Source organism: Anolis carolinensis, chromosome 1 (genome assembly GCF_035594765.1).
Source record: "Anolis carolinensis isolate JA03-04 chromosome 1, rAnoCar3.1.pri, whole genome shotgun sequence".
NCBI classification, from domain to species: domain Eukaryota; kingdom Metazoa; phylum Chordata; class Lepidosauria; order Squamata; family Dactyloidae; genus Anolis; species Anolis carolinensis.
The window spans coordinates 51,708,944-51,721,502 of NC_085841.1; the positions used below are offsets into that span (position 1 = coordinate 51,708,944).

Consider the following 12,559-nt stretch of genomic DNA (forward strand, 5'->3'; position numbering starts at 1 on the left):
AAAGACTCATGAGATTTTACTAATAATTGTTGTTCAATTTTTTTTAACATTATAGCATTCCCTCTGTAATAAAAGCCCACGGAGCTCATCTGAAGGCTAGTGCAGCAATGGTCCGATTAAGGCTTTATGACATTTTGGCTTTGTTACCACCAAAAACATATGAAGGTAAAGTGAAGTGAATTGTACTTATTAATCCGATCCTTTATTTATTATATTGTCTTTAATATTTAGTTCCTTTGTATCCTCCTCTTGGGTCAGCTTCTCAGCTTGAAATGTTTGGGACTATGGTGTTGATGAAACTATATATTTCTAAACGAGTTTTGTTTGGATTGAGACAACTGATGATCCCAATTAGAAATCTAGCTAGTGAAGCAGTGGTATAGATAAAGTGCAGAAATGTTGCCTGCAATTATATCTTCTAACCATCATTTTATCTATGTACAACGTAAGTTTGTTAATATACAACAATCAAATCCTAGTGATGTCATTATACTCAAGAAAGGAACTTTGAGGAAGACAAGTACACATCAATGCACTACAATCGACCCTCCACATTTTCAGGAGAGCCCACAAAAGTGTAAACACCATTGATAACTCTGGAGATAGGGCAATCATCTCAAAATCCTTGGAACAGCAAAGTTCAGAAAGCAGTCTGTAATAATATTAATACTGGATTTCTTATACAGCATTATCACTGCCTTGTATATATAGAATTTTTCTTCACATTCTTCTTTTTCTAGGATCATTTAATGCACTTCTTCGAGAGCTAGTGGCAGAATTTACTTTGACGGACAACTCTGCTAATACTACTACCTCCTTGCTGAGATCACTTTGCCATTATGATGACAGTGTTCTCCTTGGTTCTTGGCTACAGGAGACAGATCATAAATCTATTGAAGATCAGGTATAAAATCTTAACAGAAAAATCTCATAAGCCTCTCAAATCTGCCTTCTAAAGTCTTTTAATCAACCCCTGGCTCTTCCTTCCTCCATTAGTGTACTTTGTGTATACAAACAGAGCTGCCTCTCCTGGATTCCTGAGTCCAGAGAGTTAGGTTAGATTCCATTAAAAGCAAGCAGTATTTCAGCAGGATTTTGGTTTTTGGGGAGACCTATGGGGTTGATTAAATTGAGAAACAGACCACCAGTGATGTATGTTTGTAGAGAGAGAAAGTTGGCAATTCTAAATTGAGAATGCATTACTTTCTCAGATTTCTGAATAGAAACTGTGAGAATGTTTGATCTGTTATTGCCTCTTTGAGGAAGATGCATGGAATCATAAATGTCATTCAGACTTGGTAAATACATAACTGAGCTTGATAGATAAGTTTGAGTCCCAATTTTAACTATGTAAATGACAGTACCACATAATCTAGGTGTAGTAATAATTATTTTTTACTATGGCAGTATGTTTTTTCCATACCAATATATTTCAAATGATGCTTTGCAGCTCCAGCCAAACAGTGCCTCTGGAAGCGGTGCTCTAGAACATGACCCATCTTCCATTTATCTGCGCATCCCTGCTGGTGAAGCTGTTCCTGGTCCTCTTCCTTTGGGGGTATCAGTCATCGATGCCTCAGTTGCTCTGTTTGGGGTAGTTTTCCCTCATGTTTCCTACAAACACAGGTGTGTTTAAGTAAAAGAATTGTGCTTTACTGCTTCACCCTGGTGTGTTGAATCCAGTACTATTGAAACCAGAAAGATTTTAAAAAATAAGTCTATGCAACCGTTGTTGATGATGAAAAATGAAAAATAACTAACTGCAACTTATCTCGCATGTGGCGCAGTCCTTTTGCCTCATGGAGGTATCTGCCATCATACCTTTTTTTTTCAAAGAATGTTCTCTCACAACTATTTTATTTACAGGTTGCAGATGTTGGATCATTTTGCAGAATGTGTCAAGCAGGCCAAAGGTGTTCGTCAGCAAGCCGTGCAGCTCAATATTTTTACTGCTGTTCTTAGTGCATTAAAGGTAAATCTGCATTCTGTTTTTGCTCTCCTTAAATAATTAAAATTTAATAATGCTGAAATGGCAAGACATTGATAGATGTGTATACATGAATTGATTTCCAATATTATTATGGTGAGTTAATTCAAAAGATGAAAGGGTTCTCTCTAACAGAATTGGAAATCAAGAAATGCTGAGCAGCATTAATACAGTGGCGCCCTTCCTTTTGTGCTCCCCTACAAATGACACACCTAGGCATAATGCCTCTGATCATGGAAGTGTAGTTGTCGATCATTCCTTATTAATAATTGTCATTGATAGCTTTTTGTGTTTGTGTTTACTCAAACAATTCCCTTTCCAAGTTGGCAGTCATCATTAATTCTTGTGAACTGCACAGCTGAAGTTTTAGATATCTGATGGGCTGTGGGGAATTAGATAGAGGCTTACATTATTTTGGAAATGTTTCCCATTGCAGAGGTAGCCTCATTAGTTGTGCTGCGCACAGTTTCTCATTGTAGATTCTTCAGAGATTGAGAATTGTTTGTCCTTCACATTAGCCATTTTGCTAATATGTGAACTAAAAAGAATTTGATAGGGTAATGTGAGCAGGAAAATAAACGATCATTATGCTAACAAAAGTATGTATCTGAATTTCAATTCATAACCGCTCTCAGAAACAGCTCATCTTGAGAGAAAATACAACACATAACTGAGTATGAAACATTCACCAGAGCACATGTGCAACATGAATCTTGCTTGTAATTGGAAATTCATGGAATTCATTTCCATAGCAATAGTCACAGCCAAACTAAATCTGAACTTCTTCATTTTTCTTTGGTTAAAGGGATTGGCTGAAAATAAAAGTACTTTAGGACCAGAAGAAGTTCGCAAGTCTGCCTTAACCCTTGTTATGGGGGCTCTTGACAATCCTAATCCCATTCTGAGATGTGCGGCAGGAGAAGCCCTTGGCAGAATGGCACAGGTGGTTGGAGAAGCCACCTTCATTGCCAGAATGGCCCAGTATAGCTTTGACAAGTAAGTACTGTTTCCACTCTAAATAAACTGTGGAAAATCTCTGTCCCCTGAATATAACACCAGGCATTTTTAAATGACTTCACATTTTACATAATTCTTTCAGTGTGCCTTGTCTGAAAGTTTTGGTTTCTTCTCCTGTCATGTTTCTTCTTATGTCTTCCAGTTACGTTGTTTTTCTTTATTTTGAACAAATCCTGCACCAACAACCAATTGAAAGAAGGATAACTTTAAAAATGTCTTTACAGGCTGAAATCTGCTAGAGATGTTGTATCAAGAACAGGCCATTCCTTGGCTCTTGGCTGTCTCCATCGTTACGTTGGCGGCATCGGATCTGGGCAGCACTTAAAAACTAGTGTCAGTATTCTCTTAGCACTGGCGCAAGATGGAACTTCTCCCGAAGTTCAGGTAAAAAAAAATAATAATATCTAGCACAATTTAAAGGTTATGCATCTTATGGTTTTCAATGTCTTCTGTCTGTATGTGGATTAAGGATGTAACTCTGCTTGTTTGCAGACAGGAGTGAAAATTTCAAGAGCTTTCTATAGGCAAAAATCTCAAGAATGTTGTATATTTGTGGACTTTCTGTATGAACATTTATTTTGACCTTATATGTATAATAGACTATTTTTGTGAGGGTCAGAAAATTGATGTGAATTCGTTGTATTTCCAGTATGACTGATCAATGATAGCATGCAAATTATTACTATTCAAAACAAACAGCTAGGGAATTATATCAAAATTCAGGCAGCAAATTCTCCACTTTCAAAGGAATACAAACTATCTCATTATAAGTGTTCATTTGAAAATACTATAAAAGTCCCTCCCCCATATAGAGCCTGTTCGGATGCAGCCTGAACCACAGTGGATACTTATAAATTTTGCTTGATTTTCTATTCTTTTTTCAACTCCAGATGTTAACCTATATAACAGAGAAGCTATAAAAAGGGGCAACAAACTCTCCATTTGATTAAAAATCCTGCTGGGATTTTACTTACAGGAAGGAAATATTGATAAAGTTAATGTTATGTTTATCACCTACCATACCCTTGTTTTGACTCCTACTGATGAAACTCCCATTGTAAGCAGTGGTAGAGTATTTAGATAGAAATATTCAGAGAGCTAGTACCTGACTTTTTCTTCATGTCAGTGGGTAAGAGGCTTGTGGATCCAGTAGAACGAACCCAACATACTGCTTTTTGCCCTTTACAAAATTGGTAGAGCCACTCTCAGAAATAAAGATGCTGGAAAAACTTCAGCTATGGCTGAATGCTCCTGGGAGACGGTATCCGGCATCACATCTCCCCATGCAGAGCTGGAATATTGTCAATAAGCTCTGGTTCTGTGTAACCTCTGAGGTGCATTCTGGGAACCATTGCCAAAGCATCTGCAAACTGAAAATGTGAGATTTGGTGGGATCCAGATACCAGAGGTCTACCCACCTTATCCACTCAACAAAATAAAAGGAGTTATACCGTTCTTGTGTTGGTGCTGATTTAGAATTTAATACTTTTTGCTCTGCTTACACCTGGTTTTCCTCAATTACAGTCAGAGAGTGTGCATTGCATTCCTAACCTAGAGTGAAAAGGTATAAGCCATCTGAGAACTTTGTGGCAACCATGTTTTTATATGACATATTTATTCTTCTTTTAGACATGGTCTCTCCATTCACTCGCTTTAATAGTGGATTCTAGTGGTCCAATGTATCGTGGATATGTGGAACCCACGCTGTCTTTGGTTCTCACCCTGCTTCTGACGGTGCCTCCATCACACACAGAGGTTCATCAGTGTCTGGGTCGATGTTTGGGAGCTATAATAACTACAGTGGGCCCTGAGCTGCAAGGTTAGTATTAAAAAAGAATATACATGAAAATGTGAAAATGTCACTTCACCGCCATCATCATAGCTGCAGAATGCCAGCCAGCAAAGCTCTTCCAAGTGGTCAGGAGCCTACTTTATGCAGGTTCAGTGAATCAGGAGATGGAAATTTTGAAGTCATGCTATTATAAATTTGCATTGTGTTTTCCAAATGAAAATATTTGAATGTACTCAGATCTGGATGCCAGTTTTGACAGTACTGAAAAATGAATGGCACTGACATCCTATTATACATGCTTTTGAATTTATATAGTCTGAGGATATTGACAAAGTACTTAAGGGATTACCAATTTCTCTTTAGGAACTTGCATCTTCTGGCTATTGAAACCCACTAGGGTTAGGTTTACAGCATGGATGTCAGAAGCAGTGAATAGAGTTGTTTGGTTAGTCCCAAAAGAGATATGATTGACACTTTCAAAGAAGTTGGTCTCAGATCTCTTGGGCATGAAGCTTTCATTTCCTAGTTTCAAATCTACTTTTTTGAGCATATTCATTGCATATATAGTGTCACAGCAGTTTTGGATAGCAGAAATTACTTAAATTTGTTTCAGTATGGTTTTAGGCATGGTGTCAAGATGTAATTTGCATTGACTGGAAATTCAGGTGGATGCTTGGGAATGGATTGCTGGGAGTGTGTGACCCTGTTGGATCTCCTGGACCCCTAAACAGCATTCAGTGTCATCGAAGTAGGCTGTTCAGATAGAATGGGGGTAGAAGGCAGAGTGCTCTAGTTTCTCCAGTCCCATGTGGGAGAACAAATCCAAAAGTTGTCTGGGAGGACTTCAATCTACCCATAACCTTTGGAGTGTCCCAATGTTCTGTGCTGTCCTCGAAGCTTTTAAATGTCTATATGAAACTTCTTAAAGCAGTCATCTGAATATATCATCAGTATATATATGTACATCCTGACATTCTCATTGTCTAATCCCAGGACGGTAGTTCTAATCCTGGTCCAGTAGTATTAGTGTAGGCAAGGTAGAATCAGCTGAAGTTTATTCTGTATGAGATTGAAGTACTATGGATATAAAAATGTGCTAATGTGGGTGGAGTTTTAAATCTGACTCTGGATAATGTCATATTTCTCTTAAAATTACATAGTCTAGGAATGCTTCTATGGAGTATTTTTACCTGGAAGGGAGTGGGAAACCCAGGGAGATCTGGTGAGGTTTAACAATGAGTAGAAAAAGATTTTGGTATCCCTTAAAGATAATAAAGGTATCAAACTTTAAGAACCCCATTAAGTGTGTGCGACAGGACATAAGCAAGTGGATGCAATTGAAAGAGAAAACAAGACAAATATTTCAAAGTTGCTTTTAATGTGCAATTTTCTTAGGTAATGGAGCCACGGTTTCTACCATCCGTTCCTCCTGTCTGGTGGGGTGTGCAATTACACAAGATCATTCAGACTCTCTAGTTCAAGCAGCTGCCATTTCCTGCCTCCAGCAGCTTCATATGTTTGCACCACGACATGTTAACCTTTCCAGCCTCGTTCCCAGTCTTTGTGTGAGTATAAACAATGTTCTTCCTTTAAACAGTCACTATATTGAAATTAATACACATCCAGAGAGGGTACTTTATGCAGGGGCAGTTATAAAAGGGGAATGTGTTGAGTCAAAGTGCTTTGACAAGTGCTTTTATTCCATTCTTTATCAGATACCTCTTCTGGGTTTACCTGTTTTTCCTTTAAGAAAATCTGCTTCAGACTTTTAGTACCATTTTTGAACTGTTGTGTATCTTAAGGCTAAATCCAAACAGATAAGCACTTTAGCATTTCTATGATGTCCTGGCCTAAGTTAATTGTGTACCTTTTCAAACATGCTAAAATGCTAGAAGCAGATATGTTTTAAACACATGTGCTAGCAAGCTGGCAACTATTTTGAACAGTGTGCTGTTTTCTTTTGTAGGAGGATTGTACGATCCTCCTGTGTGCAAGTACCTCCTGTGAAGAGAAGCCATGAACCTGATAAATGAGCTGGAATTAATTTATATGGGAGAGAGGCATATTTGAATAGGAAGAAAATATATACCATGAAGCTTTGAAAATTCTTGTATTTGAGTAACATATTTAGGTGTGTGGTTTATATGGTTATGTAACCCATGTTTTGCATTCAAGAGCAGTAGTCTTTTATGATACATCATGTGAACTTCAGCTGCTCCTACTTAATTTTCTTTACAAAACCTTAATACTGTTGCCCTTGGCTGCTGATAGCATGGCCCCAATTGGCTGACAGTGAAATGTCACCTCCTCCACAGTCTGGCATCATGCCTTTATTTTTTTTGCACTTAGAATATTAGCAATGTTAGCTTTCTTTTAGATACATACTTTGCAAAGAGTGAGTTTTTAAAACCTCTGCAGCTATTCAATATCTAGAAAATCTTATTAAGGGCTTCTAATAAAAAGAATAAGAGGAATTGCCATGGATTTAAAAGGCACTTCTGCATATCTGATCACTTACAGAATTCACCAAGGCTTAGACTAGATTTTAAATATAATATTGTGAATGTATTGATTGAATAATAATTGAGAAGGCAGACAGCATTGAATCAATTGGAAAATGGCTTACGTTATGCCTTCCTTGACCCTCTATGAAGGAAGTCTGTGGGCTGAATTATATCAGGTTGCTAACCAAAGCACTTAACTAGTATTTTATCTGCGGCTATACTGCATGAAACATTTCTCCTACTGAAAAAATCATATGTAAATTAAAAATAAATCCTTGACTCTAGCGTTGGCTAGAGCAGTGGTTGCCAAACTGTTTTCCACGGAATCCTAGGGTTCCCCAAAAACATTGTAGGGGTTCTGCAAAAAGTCTTTATTACCTTTTTTTAAAAGCCTGTGCCAAAATGTGAAGATCTTACCGGAATTCAATGTACTTTGGCTTTGATAGTAAAACATAGATCTGTGGCACTAAATGACTGCTGGGTAGGACTGATAGACATTGGAAAGGCTATCAAAGAAATGCTCCCCTTCATGTCCACCTGTCAATTCGAATAAGGCTTTTTAGCATCAAAAACAAATTTATAAGTAAGTTGGATGCCATCCATGATTTATGTATTTCTTTGTCGAAGTCTTGTAAAGAGTTCCATGACTGGAAACATTTGGGAGTCACTGGGCTAGAAGAACACTTGTTCAGAACAGTATAAGCATATCCCACACTTTCCCATTAAGGATGGTGAGGTACAAATAAAGCAATTGCTCACTACTTACCCTCCCAGTTGGGGTTAAAACTATGGAATTGCGATCAACAGGGTTTCCTTACTCCTGTAGCATCCTGGAAATTTGAACCTTAGAGGGAACTTCAGAATGGGAAAGAATGAAGCAAGCTAAGACTTAGTTCACATGTAATAAGAAACAATGTGAATTAGCTTCTTGTTCTCTTTTGTCCTCTAGCACTGGGAATAAAAAGCTTCAATTTGAGATTTGTTCTCACTACTATGGGTAGTGGGAACAAGCCTATGTATGAAACTGCATCAGGAGCTTGTGTGCGGGTGTTTAAATCAGTGAAGAGAGTTTGAACAAACTATGAGTTACTAAAACAGACACCACAGGGAACTATGAGTAATTTAAAATCAAAATGAGATGTACTTGATCTCCTACTGGTGTACAGAAGGAGAGCAAAGGGGAGACTCGGAAACCTGATGTTTGTAAAGGCTGAGTCACATAGCAGGAACCTGTGGTTTCCCATTATGTCTGAAGAAAACATAAAAGTTCATCATTTTGTGTGGATTGCACATTGTTTTACAAGTATTAATTTCAATTGTATTTATAGAACATAGTTTTTATTGAACATCTAGATTCCTATATTATAGTAGCACTCATTTAAGACATATAATAACCTAGTTTGTTAAGTCTGAATCCTGCTTTACATAACCACAGTGAGTATGCATGTACACCTGTGCAGACTCATTTGAACCTCTTTTTACAGTGTGTGCATGTCATTTGATTTATTTTGTTTCCTATGGAAATATTAAAATTGTGTATATAATAGAAACTTCAATCTGTTGACAAGTTGACTGCCATTAATGAAAATTTACTTCTTATTTCTTTAGACTGACTCAATAATTCATGCTTTCAGGTTCATCTGTGCAGCTCCCACCTACTTCTGCGTCGGGCCGCAGTAGCTTGTCTTAGACAACTTGCTCAGAGAGAAGCAGCAGAAGTATGTGAATATGCCATGAGCTTAGCTAAAAATGCTGGAGAAAAAGAAAGTAATGGGATGAGTAAGTTTTCCTTTTATAAGTTCTCTTTAAATGTCAAATCAGATATAGCTGGCATTCTCAATTTTTCAGAGGTGTTTCCCTTTTGTTTCTCATTTTGCCTGACTTCATTAAAAAAGTCAATCACATTTCACATTTTGAAAGATTGACTTTTATTTATTTTCTGTTGGTTGATATTCCAAAGCTCCCCATGTTGAACTTACCCCTTGTTTATATTTTGACTGAATCCCTAACACATTATAATTACTTTGATTCTGAGTAGCGGGAGTGGGAAAGGTCTCTTTGTTAAGTTAGATAACAGTTTTTATAGTGTTCTTTGCCAAAGAGCACTGGTGCCCCACCAAACTGCAAATCCCAGGATTCCATAGCATTAAGCCATGACAGTTAAAGTTTTTGAAACTGCACAAATTCTACAGTGTAGATATACCCCACATTACATAACATGGTAATGTATTAACCACTTATACCTCCTTTGGAAAATTTCCAGGAAATATATGAATTTATCTGATGAGAAGCCATGTAAGTGTATTATTCAGTTGAAGTTCTGCACTTTGAAACTGAGTGAATGGTTTGTGTATTTTAGTAAAAATTTATTGATTAAGGTTATTGGCATTGTAAGGCTGCCATCTTTAATGGTTGAGCATTGTATAATGGTAATTAATGGTAATGCATTCTGAAGCATTTGCCAGTGCCAGGACCTACTGCAGAGACCTTGCTCCCCCATGGTCCTTTATGCCCGGTGAACAGAGGGGAGGGGAATCATAGAACCATCTTGTTATGGTCCCTGTAGCGATGTACAAAGTGGTTTCATCATCCACAGAGGTCAGGCAGAGTCTTCAAGAAGTCTCAGGAAATGGTTCTGTTAATTTTGTTGCATTGTAATTCACAAAATATTTTGACCTGCCTATCCTGAGTACTTTTGTCTGTGACTGGGAAAATTCAGGTGAGCTCAAAGGTATACCATAAACATTTGGATAGAAACTGATCAACAGGTTCAAGGTGAAATCTTCAATTATCTATTAATGTACCTTTAGCTATCAGAAACTAAGTTGAACTTAGATTCATCATTTGTTGAGTGAAGGATAGGCTGAGAACCTGCCTGAGAATCTTAGCTATAGGATGTGGTGTGTGTGTGTGTGTAATAAATTTGTCAAATTTGTCTGATAAGTTATTTCCTTAGTTTGTAACTTCCCATTTCTTGATGTTTAGAATATAATTGGAGGGAGTGGTAGATATTTTTGTTGTAGGAAAATTTACCCAGCTTGGATGGTCCAAGCTGGGTTTAGAAAAGGCAGAGGAACAAGAGACCAAATTACCAATATTTGCTGGATAATGGAGGAAGCCAGGGAGTTTCAGAAAAACATCTACTTCTGCTTTATTGACTACTCTTTGACTGTGTGGACCATAACAAACTGTGGCATGTACTTGGTGGTATGGGGATACCAAGTCACCTTGTCTTTCTCCTGAGAAATCTGTATAAAGACCAAGTAGCCACAGTAAGAACAGACCATGGAACAACAGACTGGTTCAAGATTGGGAAAGGAGTACGGCAGGGCTGTATACTATCGCCCTACCTATTCAACTTGTACGCAGAACACATCATGCGACTTGCGGGTCTTGACAAATCCAAGGCTGGAGTTAAAATTGCTGGAAGAAACATTAAAAACCTTAGGTATGCAGATGATACCACTCTGATGGCCGAAAGCGAGGAGGAGCTGAGGAGCCTTATCACCAAGGTGAAAGAAGAAAGTGCAAAAGCCGGGCTGCAGTTAAACATCAAGAAAACCAAGATCATGGCAGCCAGACCGATTGACAACTGGCAAATAGAGGGAGAAAACGTGGAGGCAGTGACAGACTTTATATTTCTAGGTGCGAAGATCACTGCAGATGCAGACTGCAGCCAGGAAATCAGAAGACGTTTACTTCTTGGGAGGAGAGCAATGGCCAACCTCGATAAAATACTGAAAAGCAGAGACATCACACTGGCAACGAAGGTCCGCATAGTGAAAGCAATGGTATTCCCCATAGTGACCTATGGCTGCGAGAGCTGGACCATAAGGAAGGCTGAGCGAAGGAAGATAGACGCTTTTGAACTTTGGTGCTGGAGGAAAATCCTGAGAGTGCCTTGGACCGCAAGAAGATCCAACCAGTCCATCCTCCAGGAAATAATGCCCGACTGCCCACTGGAGGAAAGGATATTAGAGGCAAAGTTGAAGTATTTTGGCCACATCATGAGAAGACAGGAAAGCTTGGAGAAGATCATGATGCTGGGGGGAAATGGAAGGAAAAATTGTGATTATGTGGAAAAGTGAATAGTGGTAGTTAAAGAGCACATTCTAAGGATTATTTCTGCATTTGATTTATTAAAATATTCCCATCCAAACCCAAGTAACGAAGGTGGAGTCATTACTTTACATTCAACCCTCGTAGAAAGGAAATAAATAATTGCACAGTGATTTGCTTATTAGGCATGCAGCTAAAAGATTAATACACTTTTAGATAATTACCATTTTGAAACAAAATTAATCTGTGTTGTTGATTGTAAATTGTTTTGCAGATGTTAGTCCTTTTGCACCAGGCCCTGGTTCCCGAAGGGATATTCATGGTCGGCATCAAGGCATTAATATCACAGAGACTGGACTTGAAGGAGTCCTTTTTGGGATGTTAGATCGGGAAACAGATCGGAAATTGTGCTCTGATATTCATGATACTTTGGGGCATATGCTTTCATCTCTGGCAGTGGAAAAACTCTCTCACTGGCTAAGGTTATGCAAGGATGTCCTTGCTGCGTCCAGCGGTAAGTGTTAAAAAATGACTTCATAAATTGGCTAAATAAATGTTATCTGAGTTGTTGATTCTTGGCCAACCAATAGAAGGTTTTTATTTAGAAATCATTTTCCTTACAGTTTGCATACTGTTCATCAACTCTTACAGATATTAATTATTTGAATATGATATGTTGAAGTATGCTGCTTTGAGTTATTGCTTCAGTTCAGTAAACAAATGTCAGTAGTAAAAAGCTTTGAAAAATAGTTTAGTTACCTTTCAGAAGAAAGACACTCCTTAACTCTTGAGCTGCCATTAATGAATTTCTTCATGAACATATCAAAAATATTATTTTTAATATTGTTTATTGATTAATTTTGGGATAGGAAACACAGCAAAGGAGGCAGTAGATGATATTAAAGAACCTAGACATGCTACGGTTCTTTAATCTTCTTTCCTGAATTTTGCATTGTAACCCCCAATCATTCACAATCAGTTCAGGTAGATGCTGATTGGTGTTTTCTACTAATATACAGTAACATCCTAATGTCAGTGGAGCCTTAGGCATATTTAGAAATTAACTTCATAAATAGTCATAGGGGTGTTTAATTGTGTTGATAAAATTGTCTTCAGAACATTATTTCTGAGATATTAACTAATTAATCAAACTTAGTCATTGATCTCTTAATTAGTATTTTTCTGGGAACATCTGTATTA

The 12,559-nt window shown here is 37.7% G+C and overlaps 1 protein-coding gene across 1 annotated transcript in view; it reads left to right on the forward strand.

The window, feature by feature from the left end:
• heatr5b (HEAT repeat containing 5B) overlaps positions 1-12,559 on the forward strand; it is a 62,108-nt gene that overhangs the window by 19,905 nt on the left and 29,644 nt on the right. Inside the window, exons 14-23 of the mRNA XM_062974321.1 lie at positions 56-165; positions 741-904; positions 1,451-1,626; positions 1,867-1,972; positions 2,793-2,983; positions 3,229-3,388; positions 4,634-4,823; positions 6,192-6,361; positions 8,935-9,079; positions 11,634-11,873. Of these exons, the coding sequence (XP_062830391.1) occupies positions 56-165; positions 741-904; positions 1,451-1,626; positions 1,867-1,972; positions 2,793-2,983; positions 3,229-3,388; positions 4,634-4,823; positions 6,192-6,361; positions 8,935-9,079; positions 11,634-11,873 (1,652 nt within the window). The remainder of the gene's footprint in view (positions 1-55; positions 166-740; positions 905-1,450; positions 1,627-1,866; positions 1,973-2,792; positions 2,984-3,228; positions 3,389-4,633; positions 4,824-6,191; positions 6,362-8,934; positions 9,080-11,633; positions 11,874-12,559) is intronic.